General features: G+C 57.8%; 1 protein-coding gene across 1 annotated transcript in view; it reads right to left on the bottom strand.

Moving 5' to 3' along the window:
- Positions 1 to 23,294, bottom strand: part of BSN (bassoon presynaptic cytomatrix protein) — a 41,500-nt gene that overhangs the window by 4,540 nt on the left and 13,666 nt on the right. The window contains exons 3-11 of the mRNA XM_054699105.1: positions 19,663 to 20,544; positions 15,255 to 15,725; positions 8,191 to 14,838; positions 3,929 to 5,999; positions 2,850 to 3,646; positions 2,631 to 2,730; positions 1,991 to 2,122; positions 1,715 to 1,769; positions 1,278 to 1,370 (exon numbers count right to left, since the gene is read on the bottom strand). Coding sequence (XP_054555080.1) covers positions 1,729 to 1,769; positions 1,991 to 2,122; positions 2,631 to 2,730; positions 2,850 to 3,646; positions 3,929 to 5,999; positions 8,191 to 14,838; positions 15,255 to 15,725; positions 19,663 to 20,544 — 11,142 coding nt within the window. The 3' untranslated portion in view covers positions 1,278 to 1,370; positions 1,715 to 1,728. The remainder of the gene's footprint in view (positions 1 to 1,277; positions 1,371 to 1,714; positions 1,770 to 1,990; positions 2,123 to 2,630; positions 2,731 to 2,849; positions 3,647 to 3,928; positions 6,000 to 8,190; positions 14,839 to 15,254; positions 15,726 to 19,662; positions 20,545 to 23,294) is intronic.

The raw sequence follows: 23,294 nt of genomic DNA, 5'->3' as shown, positions 1-23,294 counted from the left end.
ACTTCACATCTGTTCCAGGGCAGCTCCAAGGAAACATCCAGCTAAGTGGGAAAGCAGCAGGGGAGCCCACTGTGACGGCAGGAAGGATACTGGGGTGCTGCACTGGGGCTATGGTAATTAGAAATATTCAGGTTCTTTATTTTGGCCTACAAAGCCCACTCCAGCTGGCTCCCACCATCCTCCCCTGCCAGGCTTCAGCCCCGACCACCTCACACCTCCACTATGGCTCTGGCTTGCTGGCTTCGTGCCTACACCAGAGGCCCAAGCATCTCATGCAGACATCAGAGCCTCGCGGGTGCTCTTTCCTCTCCTGGACACATCCTGAAGCAGCCTCTTCTGCTCCCACCTCCTTACTCACACCCGCCACTTTATCTGAGCCAACCCCTCTGCCCCACAGTTCTGCTCCACTGGTTTCACAACACACACCTCCTTCAGAAAGGCCCCAGGGCACCTTGGTGATTTGCTTGATGACTGCCTGGCCCTGCCACACACATGCCTGCTCACCACGATGTGGCAAAGTAGAGGGAGGAGGGCCCCAAGGCTAGGCAGTGGTAGGAGATGTGTACAGGGCGGCTGCCCTCCCTGCCATCTTGGATGATGTACCACCTCCTCCCCCAGAGTGTGGGTGGGGCCAGAGAAGGCCCCAGGAGGAAGGAGGCTTCTTATCCTGCCTTGGCCTCTGCAGCCCCCAGGTAAGGCTCCCCTCCTAAGGTGTTGCCACTCTCTCCCTGGGCTGAGCTGCTCTGGGGTCGAGACTGCCTGTCCGGGTATCCTCCCTTTCTACTCTGTCCCTCTCCCATCTGACTCTCTGCTCATTCTGGCCTTCCATTTTGCAGGCCCCAAAGCCAGCCTGAGAAGTCAATGGTGCCCTGACTTCATGCCCAGAGCTGCTGAGCTCTGCAGGTTTTGGGACTTGGGCCTTACCAAGTGGCTGGAGCAAAATCACTGGCACCAGGCCACAGAGAAAGGGTCTGCTGCCCCACAGGAGCCACAGCTCCAGAATAGCTTTGGGATTAGTGTCTAGCCACAGACCCCAAGTTGGGGGGCGCAGGGAAGGGCTAGCATAGTTAACTTTGCTGAGCTCTTCCCCAAGGTTACTGAGTCCTTTCAGTTAACTCAGTGATTCCTCCTCCCAGGTAGCTGTTGGGCCCATCACAGCTGAAGGAAGCCTACAAGGGCCCTCCTAGCCCACACTTGTAGAAACTGAGTAGAGTTGATCAGCCAAGCTTGGCCCCCCACTCCTTCCTCTGCCCACCCACTCTGGTCCTGACACTCACTGTTATACGCAGAGTCCAGAGCTGCGCCCAGGCCTCTGACTCCAGAGATTTTTCCACAGCAATGATATCATCTCCCTTCATATCTTCAAGAGCCTGTGGAGCATTTACAGAGGAGGATTGGGGGGAGCTGTATCCCAGGAACCACACCTAAGGCCAGCTGATAGCTGGAAGGGGGGAAGCAGGGGAGGTGGACAGAGAGGATGGGGAAGGACAAGGGGCTGTTGACCCTGGCTTGCCTTTGTTGGGGCCTCTGTACACAGGGCCCCTCCTTTTTCTTTGCATCTTCCTCCTCCTCCTCCCACACTCATTGGAGAGGACACTGCAACTCACATCACTTGCCACTGAAGACCAGCTACCTCCCGGAGGACCCCTCTGGCCTTAGAGCCGCCTGGAGCACCTCAGGCCTTTCCCAGGGGATGTTGAGTTCTCATACTTACCCTATAGGGAATGGTCACCAGAATGAGGAAAATTTTTTGCCAAAAGCAGAGACAGCTGTGAAGTAGAAAAAGGAGAGATGCATCAGATTGGGCCATGGAGAAGCCAAGTGAAGTAAGAGACAGAGACTGCCCAGAGAACTGTCAAGCAGCAGCAGGTAGGCCCTCAGGTTGGCCTAGGCTTAGGTGAACAAACCCAGAACATTCCCCAGACCCAATTTCTGCCAGAGTAGGGCCCTGGCTCAGCTGTCACTGTACCTGGTTTACAGGCAATCATACCTTCTGTCAGCTTGCCAGCCTGCTCTGCTGCCCCTCCAGGGAGAATCTTGGAAAACACACTTTCCCCATCGGCACCAGGCTGGCCGGCAGGAGCCGCTGGGGTCCCTCCAGGCCTGGCTCCAGCCTTTGCGCCTAGAGAAAAGAAACCATCATCATGAGCCATGCTGGCCTAGCTCTTCAGGGTTGGAGTGGGAACACAGATACTCTATGAGGAGGGAAGGTAAGGAGGAGGACAGAGGAATCAGAACAGAAAGGAGTGGGAGGAAGCAGAAAAAAAGTAAGTTGAGGAAGGTAAAGAAAAGACAAATGGGAGCAAAAGGCAGAGGAGAAGGCGGAGAGAGGAGGGGCGGGTTTGGAAAGTGACAAGCCACGGTGCTCGCCCAGCACTCACCAATGCCTTCCAGCTTTCCCGGCCAGGGCTGCTGGGCGCTGGGAACCCAGTGCTGGTGGCCGGTGGCCGAATTGGCTCACTCTAGCCCCAGGCTGTTTTCTGCTGGGGAAGTCTGCAGCCTACTGGGCACCTTCTTAGGGAGCAGTGAAGGCACCAGTTCCAAGCTGGTGCAGGGTGCCAGTAGGTGCAGGGAGAAGGAACCCAGCCAGGTACTCTGGGCCAAAGACAAGGGCACTGAAGTAGGCTCACCTGTAGGTCCAGATCCTGGTGGTGGCTGGGTCTGAGGAGGCCTCCCCTGCTGGGGTGCTTTGGCTATCCCTTTAGAGCCGTTGGCCTGTTCAGTCCGTGGCTGCAACACAGAACCCATAGCTGAGATAGCACCCATCACTTTGGCCCAAGCCTAGAACCAAGGGGAGGTCCAAGTAGCACCCACCCTGGCTAGGGTCCATCCACTGGAGGCCTACTTACTGGTCCTGTTGGCAGGGGGCCTGTGGCTGTTGTAGGACCTGGCTGAGGCTTTCCTGCTGGCTGGCTGGCTGCAGGGGCTGGGCCCCGGGTGGCTGGCTGACCCTGCTGCTGCAGCCGAGCCTGTGACGGGGCCTGCTGGGAGGGCTGTAGCCCGAGACCTTGTTGCTGTTGCTGCTGCTGCTGCTGCATCTGTGGCTGGCGGGCTGCAGTTGCTGAGGGTGTTTGTCTGGATGGCGGCGGTTGTGACTGCTGTGACCCTGGAGCTGCCTGCCGGCCTTGTGGCTGTGGCTGGGGTTCTGGCTTTGGCTGCATTGCAGCAGGCCCAGAGTGGGCCTGCCGGGAGCCCTTCTTGCTATCAGAGGCATGATGGTATGTTGATGGAACACGGGATGGCTGTGCGTATTCAGCAGAGCTGGGGTACCCAGGCTGACCCTTCTTCTGCATGGCTGGGGCAGAGCTGGGCTGAGGGTGAGGCCGGGCCTCATGGCGACCCAGTTCCCGAGCGTGTGGTTTAGCAGCACGCCGGCCCGGCTCCTCACCAGCATGGCGGCCTGAGTGGCGCCCATGGTCACTGTGATGCCGGTGTTCCTTGGCTGAGGTGTGGCGACTCAGGCCACCCTCATCGGGTGGCCACATGCCTTCCTCCGGGGGTTCATCGTAGTCGTGGTAGCTGTGCCTGGCAGGGCCTCGCTTTTGGGAGGAAGAGACTGCGTGGCCCCCGTGGTGCCTGAACCGGTCAGAGCGGGCATCCCGGGGCTTATCAAACCAGTCTGTCTCCTCCTGGCCCAGGTGATACGCTTCAGAGACCAAAAACAGAGCACTATCAACCCACGGGGCTGGCTGCAGGGGGAGGCCGTCAGAAGCCATGCAAGGAAACCACAGCATGCATGCCACAGCCGCCAGCATAACACTATGCCCCCAGCCCACCCTCCCACAACCAGGGCCAGGGTGAGGGTGGGGAAGGCAAGAAGGGCTGCCTGCAGGAGGGCCTGCTAGGACATCTTGGGACCCAGGGCCCCACTGGCAGGCAGGTGCCCCAAGAGCTGAGCATTGCAGAAATCATCCCCAGCTGCCATTACCTTCACTGTCAGAAACTACGCAGTGGGAATCATCCAGGATGTAGCCCTCCTCGCGTTTATACGCATGAGCCCGTGGTCCGTCCTTGATGTGCTCCTGGACATCAGGCATGGAGTGGCTGGAGCAGAACTGCGGACAGGTGTCCCCAGGAGGGATGGTGCCCCCGGCGGGACGGGGCCGCCCCAAGGGGCTGACAGGGCTCTCCTCTTCAGAGGCCTGGCTCCGCATGGGGGGCCGGGCCCGGCTATGGGCCATGCTCAGGGATGAGGGCTTGGGTCCCCCTTTTTGATGTCGCTCCACAGCCTCCCGTTCCCGTTCATACGCCTTGCCTCGGCCACTATAGTCATGGCTGGACAGCTTCTCCCCACTGTATGCAGATGCTACCCGGGACCGGCTGCTCCCACCATACACGCGGTCATCCTCCTCTACTGGGTCCCGGCTGGACACCCCATAGTACCTCTGCTGCTCATACACATTCTTCTTGAGCCCATAGGTGATTTCGTCCTGGAACTTCCTGCCCCGAGAGGGTATGTTGCTGCTGACTGCAGGGGAGGGATAGGACGCCAGGTCTGACTCCACGTCCTTGGCTTCTTCGATAGGGGAGAACTTGGAGATCTTTTGCTCCATGCCCTGCTTCCGGTGCTTGCTGCGCTTGGAGGAGACAGCAGCTGGAGCCAGGCTCTTGGAGGGATGCTTGGGCCCCACGGGGCTCGGACCATACTTCTCTACTCGAGCTCCGTGTCTGTAGTCACTGTCACTGTAGTAGTGGGTGCTAGCTGGTCGGCCGTTGCTCTCCATGCTCCTGTGATGGCCACTTTTTCCGCGGGGGTCATATGAGTCCTCCTCGGATTCTTCCTCCCCTCTGGCATAGCAACAGGGCAGCGCAGGCCCTTCAAGGACACCTGATTCTCCAGGATCTTTCCCTGGACGCCCACTGCTGCTTGGCCCCATGGGTTCCAGCCGCTGGCTATCAGGGGCCGTGGATGTGCTGTCTTTGGTCAGCTCACTGATGTCATCAATCATCACATAGTTCCGAGGGACATTCTGCTCTAGGCTGGTGTAATGTGAGTCAGAAGGGTAGGTGGGGGCTGAGCTCAAGCTCGCGCTGCTACCACGGTCACCAGCCCGGGACAGCTCAGAGGCCTTGCCTTGCTCGTAGCTGCTGCTTATAGCTGGGCTGCTATAGCTAGTTTCAGATGGGGCTGAAGACATGGCTATGGCAGGGCTGCCAATCACCTCATAGTTGGTGGGTACCTTCTGCTCCAAGTCAGCTAGTGATGTCTGGCGCGGCTTTTGGTGGGGGGCACGGCTGTCAGTTGGGACTGGGTAAAGGGTGCTCTGTGTAGATGGCATAGGTGTTTGGCCTGCATAATGGCCTGTGGGACGGAAAGTTTGCTGGCTAGGTTCAGCTGGGTAACTGGTGCCAGGAGGAAATGCAGGTGCTGGGTACGTGCTGGGGCCAGGGTAGGTGGGTGCCTGGTGGGCTGGGAATCCGTTCTGAGCTGGCCCACCACTGCCTGCAGTGTACTGCTGGGCCGAAGGTGGGAACCGGGGCTGCTGGAAAGCAGTGGGGCCGGAGGGGGTGGCAGGAGCAGCAGCAGTGACAGGGAAGTCTGCATATTGGCCAGCGGGAGTGGCACAGCCTTGAAGCCGTAGCTGGTTGAGCTCACTGTCTGACAGGTAGTCGCGATGCTCACCGAGCCCACGCAAGGGTGGGTAGTCACGGCCACCCCGGTCTTTGGCCAAAGACTCTTTGCGCTGTGTGATGCCCAGCTCCAGGTACTTGAGCTTGGCGTCGATCTCCTTCTCCTCCTCGTCCAGCTCTGCCTGCTTCTTGCGCAGCTTGGTGGATTCATGCTCCACCAGCCGCAGGTCCCGGTCCAGCTCCCGAAGCAGGCTGGCCTTGGTGGCAGGGACAGCGGTGGGTCCTGCCAGCCCACGCTGCAGCAGGCTGGCTGCATACAGCTGTGGGGAGGCCTGGGCAGCCAGGGGCAGGTGAGCCTCCTCTGGAGGGGGGCTGGGTAGTGTCCGCTTCACCTTGCGGACCAGGCCGTTGGGTGGCAGCGCCGACACCTGAGACAGAGGGAAGGGCGGCAGCACTGAGACCCAAGGTGTGGGTGGCTTGGCGGGGCACAGGGTAGAAAAGCCCTGTCCTGGGCTGGGGCAGGGACCCCAGAAGGTCAGCCCCTTACTTCACCAGGTAGCCTCAAGACCTGCCCTGCCCACCCATTGGCCTTGGAGGGAAGGCCTGTGTGCATTTTATAGGGCTTCTCCTTTCCAGAGCTCCAGCTAGCAGGAGGGTGGGGAAGGCACCGATGCCTCTCTGTGCTGGTCTCTCAAGCTTTGACCTGACACACAGCGGTGCTGAGGCCCTTGTGCATTTCCAACGGATTTGTCACCCGCTGCCTCCTACTGCATGTACTCAGGTGAAGAGAGAAAAGGTCTGGCTCTGGTTTGGGGTCCTAGCCAGGGATAGGGTCAAGGGCAGTAGAGAAGCATGGACAGGGATAGAATGGGTCCTGGCCCCCAGGTTCCAGAGGATCCTGGGACGTGGCCCATGCTGACTGTATGTTGCTGTAGGTTCTGACATTATTTTGCCCCCCTGCCCTTCTCTTTAAAGTGACATGAAATTCAGCCACCTACCAACTCTCCTCTTGCTGCCATGCACTAGCCTCTGCCAAACTATGGACTATGCTCTGGACTATGCTCTCAGCAGGCCCTTAGCTCCCTCCACAACCCAATGAGCCCACTGCTCTCTGAGGGTGCCAGCTCCTGTCTAGGTCCTCACCAGCCCTGTCTCCAGCTGCATGGCTTCCTGGTCAAGGTCTCTAATACTGCCCTCCATGGGGCCCTGCCCCCTGGCTGCCCCATGTTGCCTGAAGATCCACATTCCCCACGGGTTCTCCTTTTGTCTCTAGCTCCTAGCCTTCTCAGAGCGCGCCAGGCTTTTGGGTTTTATGGATCACCCGAATCCCCAAAATACACTGGGAACTGACAATGAGCTTCTTTTTACCTCGCCAAGCAACTATATAAAACCTCTTACTATGTATTATCAAGAAAATAACAGTGTGCCCCAAACCTCAGAACAAAGAGTGGGCCTTTAATGGAGTAACTTTCCTTCTGGAATCCCTAATTTGTTGTCCATCTTTTGTTATTTTGGCTGCACACCATGAATGCCCATCATGCCTAATGGCTAGCCATGGGGCCTCTGTGCCCACCCTAGTCTGGAGCCAGGACCACCCTGCCTCTCTGACCAGCCCTCCCTGCTAGCCCAGACTCCTGATCCCACCCCTACCCACTCACTATCTAAGCTCATTACCTCTGCAACCCCACCTGAAGATCCCACTTCTATTTCTTCTGCACCACACCTAGATATGGGCAAATATATCCCATAATACCTCTGGTTCCTACCCTTTCTCCCCAGGGCCACTGCTGCAGGCTCTTCCTTCCGTCCATCAGCCTACACTTTGCCCAGGAAGCTCTCTAAAATACTTCCTGTCCTGCCTCGTCTGCCTAAAACTCCAAAGGCTCCAAGAGCTTTTCAGAAAAGTGAGCCTTCTCAGCCCAACTCTCGAGTCCTTTGCACCAGACCTATGAAACACCCATCTTTCCCTTCGCAGCACCCATAGCAGGCCACTCCCAGACCCAGGACATGAGCAACAACTAAAGCCATGGGTATGTGGACGTTTATGCTCCAGGAACCCCCTAGCTCCCCATTTAGGGGCACAGACAGGTATGTAAACAGATTTACTAAGGGTCAGGTAGGGCAGGGGACAGAATGAGGCAGAGTGTATACTGTGACCCATATGGAGCCATGGAAGCCAGGAGCTGAGAAGGGGGAGCGGCCCAGTCAAGCCCCTGATACTGATTTCCTTGGGAAATATCCATGGGGGGAGTGGGGCAGTGAGGCAGTTTGCAGTGGGAGGGCCCAGAGCAGGAGAGCTGAAGAGGCCTGAAGGGGAGGCAGCAGGGGCTAGACTAGATATGCACCATGAAAAGGCAGTGCTAAGGAGGGCCTGAGGTTTCTCAGGATGGTTGTGAGGGCCCATGTATGTGTATTGTATGTACCTGCCCCGGATGTCCTTGCCAGGCTGTAGGCTGCACCAGTTGTGCATCAAGGAAGTTCATTCCTTGGCTCCTTCCTCTGGGCCTCTGGAGCTGGAGGTGACTCCACCCCCACCCCAGCAGAAATCCCTCCCTATGAGGCCCCCCCAGGCTAGGCAGAGATCCCTCTCCCACCCTGGACCAGCCCATGTGCCCATACCTGGCTACCCAGTCCCCCCTGGTGCTGGTAGAGGGAGAACCTCTCTTTGGCAGACTCCTCGGCGGTGGGACTGAGGGGCTTAGGGTCAGACAAGGACCGCTGCAGGGTCTTCATGGGGCGAGGCAGTGTCTGCTGGCGGAGAGCACTGTCGACTGTGAAGTGCTTCTGAGGACTTACGTGAGCCTTGTTCAGCCTCTCACTGGAAGCAAAAGAGGTATCCAGGAGCCGGTGTGGGGAGAGCGGTGAGACTGGTGAATAGAGGACCTGAGGGGACTTGGGAGGTTGGCGGCTCACAAGCTGTGAAAGGGATTCCGGGGGCAGGTGGGCTTGGTATCCAATCTCCAGGGGATCCGGCTTCTTTTTCTCGAATCTGCCCAGGGGCCCTGGGGTGACGATCTGGATGCCAGGCAGGTAGGGACTGATGGCAGTTGGTCCTACAAGCTGTGTTGCAGCCACGCCCTGGGCGTGTCCATCTGGCTCAGTCTGGCAGGCCAGGCTTTCCCCACGTCCAGTCTTCTCTGGCGCTGAGATGTACCTGATGATCTCCACCTTCGGGTCAGTGGCAGCTGTGATGTGGATGGCTGGAGAGACTCTGGGAAGCTGGTCAGGCTCTGTCTGCACGGAGCAGTCGCTGATGGTCTGGATGCCCACGCTGCTCATGGCCCTCCCTGTGGTAGGAGCAGTGGACGATGAGGCAGTGGCATCGGCCTTGCTGTCAGAGCCTGAGTCTGAGTGACGGGAGAGCCGAGACCTGCGGCGTCGCACTGGCTGCTCCCACTCAGCATTATCTTCATCATCAGTCTGCACGCTGCAGTCAGCGCTCCGCCGTGTCCGGCGCCGCCTGGTCAGGAGGTAGCGGCCCTCTCCATCCTCATCGTCTGTCTGCACGCTGCTATCTGCAATCCTCTTTACCACGCAGGGTTCAGGCCCCGATTCTGGCTCGCAGATGTCCCGAAGACGTGGCATGGAGTGCCGCTTCTTGATGGCATTGCGGCCTGTCTCCCACTGTTCCTCAGTCTGCAGCGACATGTCTGAAGCAGAACTGGGGAGACCCCGGTGCAGCACAGGCTCACGGGACTGCCCGGGCGCCTCAGGCCCTGCCACAGCAATGAAGGCTGCATGGGTCAGGGGTGGCCAGTATTGGCCATTTTGAGCCAGCTCAGTGGCAGCTGGGGGAGGTCCTCGACCAGGTGCCTCACAGGCCACAGGGAAGGGGGCCTTCTGCCGCTGCTTCTGTTCTTCTAGCTGCTGCTGCAGCTGTTGTTGCAGCTGTTGGATCTGCTCCAGCTGCAGGCGCTGCTGAGCTAGCTGCTCCCGCTGCAGGGCGAACTGAGCCTGGCGTTCTTCCTGCTGTTGTTGCAGTACATGGTGCTTAATGGTCTGCAGCTCCTGCAACTCCCGCTGCACCAGCAGCTGCTCTTCCTCGCGGTGTCTCTGAAGCTCCACGCGTTCCCGCTCTAGCTCCTCCTGCAGCCGCAGTTGCCGCAGTTTCTCTAACTCCACCCGCTCTCGCTCCAGCTGAAGCAGCTGCTCCTGCTGCTTCCGCTGCCTCTCCTCCTGTGAGGCTTCCTCCTTCTCGAGCCCTGGCCGGCTCAGGGCCCCACTGCCACCCCCAGGAGCAGCATCTACTGGTGGCTTCTGGCCAGCCAGAGGGGCTGGAGCCGGGGCTGCTGTAGCCTCCTTGGCAGCAGCAGGGGTGGTTGTGGAAAGAGGTTCTTCCCTTGTGGCTCCTGCTGGCAGTTCTGGCCTTGGTGGGCCTCCAGCCACTGGTGCCTTGGCAGCAGCAGGTTTCCCCAGGTAGACAGGACCCTCAGCAGGTGGGCCACTGGAAGCAGCAGGGAATCTACTTGGTGCAGGATATCGGTATAGCCCTGGGGGCCCAAGAGGTACCCGGGGGGCAATCATGGGCATACGTGTCAAACTGGTAAGTGGCACAGCTGTGACTCCACCGGACGCATAAGGCCTGTACATGCCACCACGTACCATGGGCCTTAGTACTGAGGCGGGCTGGGTGGTTATGGGCAGTGTTGCAGCAATCGGGGTGTTGATAGTTGAATAGATCATGCCATCAGCTGCACGCACTGTGGCTGTGGATGGCAGCAGCTGTCTGACTGCCGTCCCTTGGCCTGCGGTAGGTCTGTACTGGGCCAGGTTCCCGGGACCTGGGTGACCCTCTGGGAAGGTGGGGTTCCCAAGGAGGCCAGGTCTGAGGGGAGCCAGGCCCTGCGGGGCACTGAGCCCTGGCCCAGGCTGGGGATGATATTGTATGAGGTCAGGGCCGCCACCACTGCTGCCATGCCGCCCTCCATACTGGTCCATGGAGTTGAGGGCAGCACACATGCGGCTGATCTCGCGGGCCGTGGTGGCACTGTACTGGGCCAGGCTGGCCTCCTGAAAGCCAGCTGCTTCTCCCCGTGAGCCATACCTGTGGTCTGAGTAGATGTTTGACACTGAGCTGTAGCGCCGCATGGGAAGCGGGTGAGTCAAAAGGTCCGTGGGGTGACGTAGGTCTGTGAATGAGCCATATTGCAGGCCCTGCCCTAGGTAACGTCCATCGGCAAAGCCCAGGCTGTAGGAATGCTTCAGTGAGCTGAGGTCCATAGCTGAGTCTCGTCCAGGGCCCTGGAAGAGCTGCCCAATCCTGTGGGCGTGGTAGTTGAGGCCAGCCTCAGCCAAATTGGTGTCAGACATGGAGGAGTACAGCCTGCCAAGGAGGCCCTGTGGGAAGGGCCTCTGTTCCTCATGGGGCCCGGGCCCCACTAGCCCCTGTGTCCGGTAGGTGGGGGGCTCAGGAGGCTCAGGGTCTCGAGGACTATAGAAGGGGCCGCTGCTTTGGCCAGGTGGGACCACATCTGCCACGCTCTTCTCAGGTGCGCTAGGGGTGGGGTGGAAGGTGCCTGTGCAGCTACTGCCGAAAGGAAACTTGTAGACCATGTCACAGCACGCCAGCTGGCTCTCCGGTCTCATCCCGGTGAGATCCAGGGCACCCGCAGGCTCCTCTGGGAGCAGTGTGGTCACAGTGCCTGCTGCCCCCTCTCCCATCTGTACCACCACTGTATGTGGCTTCCTGGCCCCCGGCAGAGCATGTGACCGTAGTTCTGCAGGCGCTGCCCGGTGGGGCTCGGCACCAGGCTCTGGCATTGGGCCCTGCTTGAGGCCAGCACTCTGGGCGGTGCCCATCTGCGTAATCAAAACGTCCCTTCTGGCTAGAGGTGCTACCTGGTTGGGCAGGTTATATCTGGCAAACTTGGCTTCCCTAGGTCTGCCCCGGGGCCCACCTCGGTATGGGGCTGTCTGGACAGCCTGTTCTACCTGCTTGACCTGGGCCAGGCACACAGGGCTACCTGTACCCTGACCAAAGTCAAGTCGGCTCTGGAAGGGGTCTCCATAGACCACAGGTTGCTTTTGCTGAGCCATGAGCACAGACGAGGCCATGGTGATGCTTACGGTGGTGGCGGTGCTGAGGAAAGCATGTGTCTGCTCCTGGGCATTGAGGTTGATAACCAAGGGCTGCACAGCGGTCGACTGCCGACCTGGGATTGGGTCCAGGGCAAGGCCATACTTCCTGGCTTCCACAGCAAGAGAAGTCAGGTCCATGCCCTGGTCAGTTAGGATGATGGGTGTGGGCTTGACGGCTGTACGAAGGTCTACCACGGCACTGCCGGGGGGTCTGGGGCCTGGCTCCACCCTGGATGTTCCAGGGACAGAGGAGATACGGCACAGGGAGATGTTCTCAGCGGGGAGGGCACCCCAGCCATATAGTGCCAGGGGCCCATCTGCACCAGCACTAGGCGCTCGCGGGAAGCCATGTGGCCCAGGTTGCTCTGGGGGCAGCTGAGACACACTTGGAGGCGTTGTCTGGCTATAGCTGTGGCTGGTGGGGTGGCTGTCAGTGGGTGAGCACACTGGGGAGGTGGAGGCACTGGCATGCACCATCCTCGTCTGGCTGGAGGCATCTGACGCCAGTGTGATGACCACAATGGGGGCCTCCTGAGAGGACTGCTGCCACACCAGGCGAGGTGTGCTGGGTCGGTGTGGTGTTTGTGTGCCCTGAGCCACCATAGGTGCCAGGGTAGGGGCACCAGGGCTCCGTGGCCTGTCTGAGGCAGGGGTTGGGCTTGGCGTCTGTGTAGAGAACTCTGCTGTGGCCCTGGCACCCAGCTTGCCAGGGGAGAACGTGGGGCTCTCTGAGGGAGAAGACGGGGAGAGAGGTGGGCTGGAGCCTGAAAAGTAGGCATATCCCCGGGAGGGCTGGGATATGCCGCTCTCACCATCACTCATACTTGGGGGCTTCTCTCTGGCAGCCCGTACGCTGGAGGCCAGGGGTAAGTCCTCAGTTTGGGACCCATAGTTCGCAGTGGCTGGGGTCTGTACATAGCTGTGGCCTATAGAAGATGGTGAAGGGCTGCGCTCAGAGCTGGCTGGGGAGGTTGGAGTCATATATCCTTGTGGCAGTCCAGGCGGACAAGGAGCCATAGTGGTGGTGGCTGGGGTGCCAGGGCCTTGGGAAAAGGATGTGCCTACTTCTTTGGAAGCAGAGCTGGGGGAGGCAGGAGAGCTGTGCAGCTTGAGGGAGTCCTGAGACTCCTTTGCAAAATGTTGAGTGACTCGGACATCAGGAATGACTCGGCTCCCACTGCTGTCTGAGGAGATGGAAGTGGAAAAGGACACAGGGGCAGCAAGTTGGGTGGGACTGGTACCAGGGGTAAGTGGGCCACCATTTTGCTTCATTGGGTCCACATATGCACTCTCGGCATTCAAAAACTGCTTCTCCTTCTTCTTGTCTTCTGCAAAAGCCAGGTCCCTCGAGGAGACCTGACGCATGCGGGCAATACTCTGTGATGTCTGAAGAATCTCCTCGTACACGGCTGCTCCCAGACCAGCTGGTGTGCCCTCTGAGGCAGGCTGAGCAGCCCTACCATAGCTGTGATCTGGGGTGTCCTGGTATTCAAAGGAACCCTGGCCCCGGGGGCCTATGGGCTGAGAGGGGCCACCATGAGGCCCCCGGGCCCCTGCTGCCTGGCCTTGTTGCCGCTGGAGCAGCTCAGCTTTCCGCATCATCTCTTCATAGGCCTCCTCAGCACTCTTAAGGGGTCGGCCAGAACTGGGAGTGGAGGTGCTGCCCAGGGGTGTCTCTGTTGGCGAGTAGAGGGACATGAAGGTGGGCAAGTTGTACTCACTGCCTGACTTGTAAAGCCGGGAGGGGCCACCATCCAGGGCTTCAACCTCTGAGTCAAGGGAGGGCGAGGGCGAGTATTCAGAGCAGGAGGAGCGATGTAGCTCCTCCATCTCAGCTGCCTGCCTCAGCTCTTCAGTGGGGGAGGCATCCTCAATAGGCGACAGGTTGCTAGGGGGTGTCTTGGAGCGTTCCCGTCGCCGCTGGGCCCGCAGTTCTTCCTTGTCACGCCGGGTCTTCCGGGCTGTGCTGCGGATTCGCTGCTGCTCCACCTCCCGCATCTTCTCCTGCTCCCGCAGCAGCTCCTCCTCTTCCCGCAGCTCCTCCTCTTCCGAGGAGTCCTCGATGGTGGGCAGCAGGGGTCCATGGGAGCGGTGCCGGGCCTTGCGCTGCTGTTTCGCTTCTTCTAGCCGCTGTCTGCGGCTGGGACTGCTGTCACTGTCCTCCTCGAGTGAGGACAGGGAGGTGGGGGAGGTGCCCGACGTGTAGCTGGGTGTGGAGGCTGGCAGTGTGGAGGAATGCTCCCCGCGGGAGCGGTCCTCAGGTGAGCCTGTCAGGCTCTCCATCTCCAGCTCAGGTTCCCGGTCCAGGCCGGGATCAGGGCCCTGGCCCAAGTCCAGTTCATGGCCATAGCTGCCCGTGCTGTTGAGCTCAATGGTCTTGAAGCGGCGGAGCCCACCCTGCAGGGCACCACTGCTGTCGGTGGCCTCTGCGGGGCCTCCCTCAGAGAGTAGCTCCTCGTAGCCCGTGGTAGCATTGTGGGGCAGGCGCCTCTTGGGCAGTGCTGCTGGTTCTTGGCTGGGTTCTGACTGGGACCTAGGGCCACCCTTCTGGGTGCCGTGTTTGGCCAGGCCACGCCCCGAGGTGGCAACGTCATCCTCTTCCAGGTTATCTTCCTCGGCGCTCATCTCCAGTATCTGCCGCCGCATGAACTCCTCATCAGTCAGTTCTGCTGCCCTGGCAGGAGGCTGGGGTGGGAGAGGGGACAGCCCACCCTCACTGCTGTCCTCCACGTAATCGTGCCTCAGCTGGCTGCCAAAGTCATCCGAGGACTCAGCTGTGTCCTGCTGCTCCCTCTGGCGCCCCCACTGCAGAGAGTCTTCCTCTTCCTCCAGGATATCCTCCAGTTCCTCATCAGAGTCAAAGGCCTCTGGCATGATGGACAAGGAGTGGGGCCGGGGCTTCTGATCCTCAGCGCTGCTGCTGCTGGGTGGCTTGCTCCGCTCACCACTCGGGGCCAAGCCCTGGGCCTCTAGGGAAGGCCGCATGCTGCTTCCCACCTTGTGGAGCTCAGAGGGGCTGGGTGGGCGTGGCCCTGTCACCCCGGCACTGTCCAGCTGCTCCACCTCCTGCTGCACAACACCTGTGATCTCGCTCTGGGAGCTGGAGACGCCATCGGAGGAATAGCCTGTGTCACTGAGGCTCTGTGGGCTCCGAGACAGGTCCTGAGAGTAAGGCTTGCCCACCAGCTCCTGCAGCAGGGCAAGAAGCAGATGTTGACTCCACATGGCAGATAGCCATAGAAGGAGTCCAGCCTTCTCTGTCAACCCCAGGGCCCAGGGGAAGGGGTCTTCCATTTCCCAAGGGATCAGGACCTACCACCCACACCATCTCTCTGGCCTTAAACTTGCAGTTCCAAGGCAAAGCCCAAGCAGCACTAGGTTCTCAGACACTTTACTAGATCTAATGGCAGGGAAAAGTAGCACTCCATCCAACAAGGTGCCAGACATAGAACTCATGGGTTCCTGGCCCACCAGGACCTCATGTAGGCTTTCCTCCTGCTGGAACATCCCTGCCCCAGGCTACATTCCAGCCCCCAAGGGAGGGAAGTCCTTCCCTAAACTGTCTGCCTGAGAGCTGGAGTCCCCGAGAAGTGAATGAGACTGACCTCTGCCTCCCCACCCTTAGGGGCCTCTGGAACAGGCTTGACCACAGGGGTGGCAGGTTCAATCTTCCGGGCCCCGGTCTTCGCTTTAGGAGTCCCGGGGGGCAGGGTAGTGTCTGGAGGTGGTTTCGGCACAGGCTCAGCTTTTACTGGGACTCCAGTCTTCTTTTCCTGGGCACTGCTTGGTGTCCTACTGGGTTCAGAAGCCCTGGGGGGCTTGACCTGAGGACTGGCCTTGGTGGGTGGGGGGCTGGCCTTGGTGGGTGGGGGGCTGGCCTTGACAGGCAGGGTGCCTGATGGCTGGCCCAGCCCTTGTGGCCCTTTCTGCTTCTGAGGGGAAGGTCCAGCTGCACGGTGAGGAGCCCCCGCAGGGGGCTGTTGTGGGGTGGTAGGCAGTGGCAGGGGAGTAGGTTCTCCCAAGCTGCCTTCCAGCAGCCGCTTAGTTTGGCAGTTCAGACAGAGCCACTCACTTTTCTGTAAGGAAACAGGAGGGAAGGGGGTTAGATGAAAATCACAAAGACACTAGTATTCAAAGACTAGCTCCATGACAATTTCTACAGCCTTATGGAGGGGAACGTCTTCCAGAGCATGACACCAAAAGCATAAGGGAGAAAAGACTGATAGATTTATTGCCTCCAATGACAGACTTCCTGATCCTTAAAATGCTCACAGACAAAGTTCAAAAGATGAACCTAAAAACATAGAGGTCCCATCCTTACCCTGTAGAGAACTTTCCACCTGACCAGAAAAGGAGGAAGACTATAAGGAAGACAGACCAAGTAGCAGGAGGGTCTGCAGAAGAGGGTGTGCTGGGGTGGAAGGAAAGACAGGTTACCCTCACACTGGCCTCCACATAGTCATAACTCAGCTGGCTGAGGGAGAGGATAAGGAGCAAATAGCTGGGAGCTGGGGTGGAATCCAGCAGTCAAGAGCCCCGTAGACCCTAACTCACCAGGCAGAACTTATCTGATGCTCTATGTACCTGTCCCACAAACCCCTATGAGATGATGGGTGCCAGCTACTGGTTGGTCCTTGGACTCACTTGGCCTGGCACAGTTCACCCCGAGAGGTACCTGGGATTGGACAGGCTGAGACTGAGCCCTGACAGGTGCCTGGCCAAGGGCTGATTGTGTGCTGGGGATTGCACAAATATCCGAATGTTTCACCTGGTTCCCCCAGTCACCTAAGAGGGAGCATTATCACCTCCTTTCCACACAGGCTAAGATAGCTTCCTGAAATTACCAACCCCAGAGGCAGCCTGAAGCAGGTCTGGAGCAGAGGCAGCTGCTGGCCTCACCCCTGATGCCCTGTCATAGCCCCTCCCCCAAATAAGCTCAGCCAAGTCCCACATTTCACAGGTATCAGGCCCTTTGCCCAGGAAGGGCTGACATCTCAAGGGCATGACTGGTATTTTGGCAATTATAATAAAGAACCAGTAATGTTACTGTAACAATTTAAATTCCACTAATTTCTTTGCAAACTCTATTCTGAACTGAAAGCCAATTAAAAATTAAGCCAGAGGGTACTATTATCCTTCAAAAAAATAAATAGGTAAAAAATTTGGAATCAACAACTCTTAATTATGAAATGACTCACTAGATAGCACTGTGGTTGTTTTTTTCAGAGGCAATTTCAAAGGGAAAAAGAATCTAGTTTTACCGCCTCCTCCACTGTATACTCTGGACTCATCTAGAAAGAAGGTAAGAAGATTTTTATTGCTCAGAGGGGTTGAGGAAAATTCCCAACCTGGCATCCCAGACAGGCACCTCTGGCCTCAGGTAGATCCATAGCAGATCCTAACAGGAGGTAGGAGTGAGGGCCCCCTCACTGTTCCTGCCTCAGGCTCCCAGCCTGTATGCAGACACAGACCCCTGTCTCAAACTGTGCACAGAAACCACAATTATCCTGAGCCTAGCAGGCCTACCAGGGTCAAGTAGGGTATGGGAAAAATAGCCAGGGAGAAGGACCTCATTCCCAAGGCAGGTGTGTCCAAGCACCTGCTGAGAAATCAGGGGCCGCTAACCAAAAACATACAAAGTAGGTCACAGGAAAGCACAAAATTGCTCTGACTGCCAAGTGGCCGTTTGCTGAGGTGGCATCAAAGATAGCCTGTGGCCCCGTTGGAGGCCTCACCGAGTAACAGCAATAATACTGGTGGGAAGAGGAAGGGGACACACCAAGCACCAGCACCAGCATCAGCACCACTCCCCAAGCCCCTTGCAAGGCACAAGGTAGGGGTGAGGGAGAGCAAGGGCTTGGACTAAGGCTGCAGATTTGGGGGTGGAGAGAAAAGGAGGCTCTAGTCAGAGAGGGAGCTGAGGATGACCCCAGGCTGCCAGCCTCTATCTCTGGCAGTGGACGATGGTGTGATTCCATGGTGGGAACCACAGGAGGGGGCATCATGGCTGCCAGGCAACACATTCCCCGGAGCAGCTACAGGCCCTCTGGGGATAACAGCATTAACTGGAAGAACCTTGAGAAAGGAGTCAGAGAAGCTTGGTCACGCTCTGACTGTTGTTAGAAGCAGGAGGCAGGGAAACAGAGAGCCTGGGTGGAGAGGAGCTAGGGCCAGGATACCTAGAGCTTCACCATCAGGCCCATGGAACCCATCAGATCCTCTGGAGGCAAGGGCAGCCCTGGTCAGTGGGCAGCAGCAGGGCAGAACATGGAGGCATGTAGGGTGGCCAGAGGCGGGGTCAGTGCTGGCCACAGAGATGCTCTGGGGTCCTGGAAGGCCAGGACCAAGTGGCTAATCTGTGACTCAGGTGCTCATCCAGGTGCTCATCCAGAGTCAGCATGTGACTAAGAGACTTTCCTGATTAGGCTGAATCAGCACTTCCCGCCTGGCCTGGTCCAGCCCAGTGGCTGCTGAAAGGAGCTGTCAGGAACACTTGCACTCCTGCATGTGAATCCCTCCCTGCTACGCATGTCTTGCTTTGTGAGGAATTGTGAGCCAGGAGGTCTCTCAAGGACAAGAGCCCTCCAGGTTGGACCAGCTCAGCAGTCCTACAGGGCTGCAATCCCACAGGATCAGGGCAACTAGCAGTGAGTGGTTACCTGGAAGTCCCTGCACTGGAATTCCTGTGGTCCTGTGATGACCCCAACTCATCCCAGCCAGCTGTCCTCCAATAAGCCACTGGAGCTAGGGCTTGGGAAAGTGGCAGTGTGGGGCCTGGAGAGCCACATGGGTATCATATGAAGAGATTACTTGTCTTACCCTGGGTTGCCCCTCCCTGCACATGGGAAAATATGGACATGGTGGCCAAAGCAGTCTTCCTCATCACAGTGGGTGGCCCAGTACAGAGCCACCTTAGCCCGAGAGAGGCCTGGCCCAAGGCGAGTAAGAACTAGGTGCCTCAGAGACCATGGTAACACCATGCTCTCTGTTATCCCATCCTGGCCAGGGGTGGTCTGCACGCCACACCCCCCTCGACTCCAGGAAGCCACAGCAGGAGTCACATGGAGCCCCAGGCAGGACAGAGTGGTTGGGGAGGGGAGCAGAGAGGCTCCAGGTCCAGCAGGTCCAGCTCTGCCAGGGTGCCTCCACACCTTCCAAGACTCCCAGTTTGGGCTCTAAGCTTGAAGACAGCACTGGGCCTCCTCCTCCTTTCCACCTAGCTCTCGCAGTGCCCAGCAGTCTTCCCTGGAGCAGGGATTTCAGAAAGGCCCCAAGCTCGTCACTCCCTCAAACTTTCCTATGGTAAGACCATATCTAAACATCCTCATAAACAGACCCATGGAGGGCTGGGTGCAGTCAGGGGGAAATATGTGGATCAAAAGCTGTGGCCTTGACAAGCAGACATCAACACCCAGATCTCAGAAGAGAGGGTACCACCTGGCTGGGCTAGAGTCTGGACAGTGGGACATGGGGGCATAGCTCTCCGTTTTGTGTTTTTTTTTTTTTTTTTTTGTGGAACCCTCGCCGGCGGCCGGGGAACGAACCAGCACTGCAGAGGATGCAGGCAGCCTCGCAGCCCAGCACTCAACTGCTGCGCCACCAGGGGAGGCCCACAGCCCGCTGCTTAATGGCCCTTCAGTCCCCTATGAGATCACAGATAAAAGGCAGGATGGGACATCAGGTTCTTCCTACCTGAGCAAAGGAGGTTGGCATCTTTCATCAGGGCCATTCCCATGATAGCTGGGGACAAGAAGGCCCAATGCAGGCCTTCCTGAGCCTAGCTATCTCCGGGACTGGTCAGCTGGTCAGAGGCAGCAGGCACAGTGCCAGTTAATTCTATGAGTGGAAGGACAGGCCTGTGTCAAGGACGGAAGCATTAGCTGTTGGGCAACCCTAAGGCTGCTATAGACTCAGTTCTCTGCAGCCCTTTCTGGTTCCCATGCTTCCTCCAGCCCCCCTCACCTTGGCCTCTCACCAAGGCCCAAGGAAACATGCTTGGTCCAGCTCTCTTACCTCCACCAAGTGGGGTGTTGGGTTGAAGCCACACAGGTTGCACACCTGGAGCTTGCAGGTAGTGCAGGTGTTATAGTTGGCTGGGCCCTTGCTGCCCACGTTGAGCTCAGCTTGGCACAGTGGGCAGGTGGCCCTTTCTTTCGGCATGGTCTTTGGCTTGGCAGTAGCCTTGGACACTGCCTGGTGTTCTGTTCTGCCATGCTTTGGACTGGTTGTTCCCCCAGTTCTTGCCAGGGCTCCAGGCCCTGATCCAGGACCTGTTCGAGTTCCGGGCTCAGTTTTGGCTCCAGGTGCTGGCCCAGGCCCGGGTCCTGAGCCTGCGGGTCTAGGGCCAGCCTCCTTGCTGGCATCACTGAAGACAATCTTGGGTGGTCCCTTGCTGGAGGCAGGCTGTCCTTGGGGGTCAGGCTCAGGCTGCACAGACATGAGGGTGCTCGCCTGGGTCAGCAGTGACGCACCAAGGCCAAAGAGCTTCCCAGTGAGGCCCTCCTGAGTCTGCTCAGCAGCACCAGGCCCAGGGGGCACTGTAGTGGCACTTTTGGCCAGAGGCTCTCCTGCAGGTGGCCTGGGCTCAGCTGTGGAAGGCTTGGTGGGGTGATGGGGTTGAGGAGACACTCTGCCCACTTCTGGAGGGCCAGCTGCTTGGACAGACCCTGGCACTGAGGTGGCCCTGGCTGTCTCACCCTGGCGGGGGCCAGGTGATCCCCCTGGACCCCGTGATCTCTCTTGCTCCAGCTTCCCCAGGGGCTGTTTGGCTGGAGAGTGGGCAGGAGACAGGGCTGGGGAATGCAGCTGCTGCTGGCTCTTGGAGCGAGGCGCAGTGGTCATGTCCATCCCCAGAGCCCTCTGCATCTGGCAGTTCAGACAGAGCCATTCCTTCACCTGAGGAGGAAACATCATGGTCAGCAAGAAGGCCAAGACTGGGGCATCCATGTCCTGTGTCACTGCAGGCCCCACAGCAGGCAGGGCCAGCTCCTAACACAGGCAGGAACACCAAGCTGAGGGGGTTCGGGATTGCCAGGGGGAACAGATGGAGCTTCCTGCCCTCTAGGAGCTGTCAGGCACATGCTGAGCAGAGGCGTCACACACTGTCCACCCCAAGCCACCACCCCACAGCCTGCCAGACTCTGCTGCTCGAGAGTCCTCCCCCTGCACACTGGCAGCATCTTGGGTCTGTGTATCTCACTCCATCTGCAGGCCCTGCCTAGCCAACCCCTGCTTCCATCCTTGCAGTTGGATGGAATAGCCTCCAGCTGGTCGCTTTCCATACCCGGTGGCTCCATCAGGCCACCCCCACGTAGCAGCCAGAGTGATCTTAATGAGGGAGTCAGGAAGGCTTGTAAACAATAGGTATTCAGTTAAAAACTTGCAGAACAGGCCTCCCTAGTGGCACAGGGGGTTAAGCACCACACTATGAAGCTGTCCGCAGCCTCTGAAGCACGAGTTCAATCCCCGGCTGGCCAGAGAGAAACCCACATGGCGAAGCAGACCTCTCCTGTCTCACCCACTGCTCCCCTCAGCAGTGTATTTCTGTCTGCCTGTTCTGTTCCCCACTCTGTCTCTGGTGAATCCTCTCACCCGCCGCATCTCTGGCCTGTACCCCAGCTCTTGTATGCATAAATAAATAAATCTTTAAAAAAAAACCTTGCAGAATGAATAAATAAGAGTAATAGGTGCAGGAGAGAGGAATAGAAAATAAAAAGAAACCATGAAGCTGGTCCTTGAGGAACTGAGGAGACAAAATATATATGGACAATGGTTAAAAACAAAATAAATGAGAACAAAGTAATATAAGTGACAATGTGAGTAGAACGAAATAAACCTTGTTTTCCTTAAGGAAGACAATTTTTTAAAAAAAATTGGATACTTTTTGTCTCCAGAAAAAATAAGAAACACGCTGCTCTTCATGTGGCTTGCCGTGGCTCCTCTGCCACTCACCCTCCTGAGCACGTGAGCACAACCGAGGCCGGGCTGAACACAGCTGTCAGCTAGTGGTGCAGAGTGGGCACGTGACCTTCCAGACAAGGTGGCTAGAGTCCGTCCACAATACCTGGTGAGCAAAGGCAGGTGGCTGTTTTTTTCCTTTTGGGGTGGTAGCAGGAAAGATGAAGCCTTGGCGGAGCCAGTATCCTTTCCCAATATAGAGGTACTCAGAATGAAGTCAACGGGCAGTCAGGGCGGCGTCAAGGCAGGGAGAAGGGATAAGAGGCGATGGCTTCATTTACCTCCCTAGATTCAGTTATGCCTTAAGTCTACCCTTGGACCTCCAGTCCCATGAGCCAATACTACTTTCCTCCTCCAAACACTCCACTTATAAATCAGAGCACACCATCTACAGGTTCCAACTTCCCTAGCGGATTCACCACACTAACCATAGGAACTTTTAGCATGACCTATGAGACCCCTGCTTTACCTCAGCCTACCCCTCTCTCCAATCTCCTCTCCCGCCATCCACCCGAGCTATCTCACCACAGATATATTATGTTTCCTGTCCTGCCAAGTGACCTTCAGCGCTCGCGTCTGTCCCAGGGCCTCTGCAACTCATTACTCCCTCTGTCCCTGAGCCCCGTTATTTATGTAGGTCTCAGAGCAAGTATCACTTCCCCACCAGGGCCCTCTCTGGCCACACAATCTAAAATGCCTGCCGCAGGCGCTGTATCAAATTACCCGGTTTATTTTCTTCACAATCCTTATTCTTCCCCAAAGTATCTACTAATTTATTTCCTTGGGTGTCTTCTATCTCCCCATCTAGCCTGTGAGCTCTCAACGTGTCCTCAGGACCATGCGCAGTTTGTGGCACAAAGCAGGGCTTGGTGCAGAGACACTATCTCTTGGGATTTATCCTGACCACCTACTAACACACACAGATGCCACAGGACTGGAGACTGGCAACTGGATGACGAGGCTCCTCTGGTTCAAGCATAAGCCTGGAGGCGAAGGTTTCACCTTGATGACTACAGCTGGAGACACTGAATGCACCACTGTGGCCCCGTAGTCAGGGCAGTGTCCAGTCTGGCCCCTGGGGCAGAGGACTACTTCTGTTTCCCCCTCAGGGGGGCCTCGAGCCCTGCTCTCTGCAGTGACACCACAAAGTTATGCTGCTGCTGCTGGATTTGCCAGTTGGGGAGTCTGGGCAAGACAACCCTGCCTAGCAGCCCAACGGCAGCATCTGAAGAGGGAGAGGACACAGCATTTTGGTGAGCACCACGTTGTGTCCACATTGCGCGTGTTCATAGGCATTCTCTCATTTTGTCTTTAAGGTAGAGAAAAGGAAGATCTGATGTGACGCCTCTCTTGTGGTCACCTACCTATGAGGTGATGCTGCTGGCAAGAGCAGCCCTGCTGGCCCTGCCTAGCTCCCGAGCCACAGCCTGGAGCCTGGTGATCCTGCACTCCTGCCTTTCCCAAAGGCCACTAGGCCTCACATAGGTCAAGTCGTGGGTCCACAAGTCGCTCTGCAAAACACTAGCAGAGCCCTCAAAGACCAAGCCCAGCTCCAACAACACAAGAACAGGGATGCCAAAGCAGCTGGAAACTATTAACTCACCCAGATGCCTTTTGAGACCCAAGGCAGTTTTGTCGACATTTGCACCAAAAAAAGTCACAGAGGAAAAACAATTTGTGCTTCTGGG

Source organism: Talpa occidentalis, unplaced genomic scaffold (genome assembly GCF_014898055.3).
Source record: "Talpa occidentalis isolate TD23 unplaced genomic scaffold, MPIMG_talOcc4v2.1 talOcc4.10, whole genome shotgun sequence".
Classification (NCBI taxonomy): Eukaryota; Metazoa; Chordata; class Mammalia; order Eulipotyphla; family Talpidae; genus Talpa; species Talpa occidentalis.
This window is presented reverse-complemented; position numbering and strand designations above follow the sequence as displayed.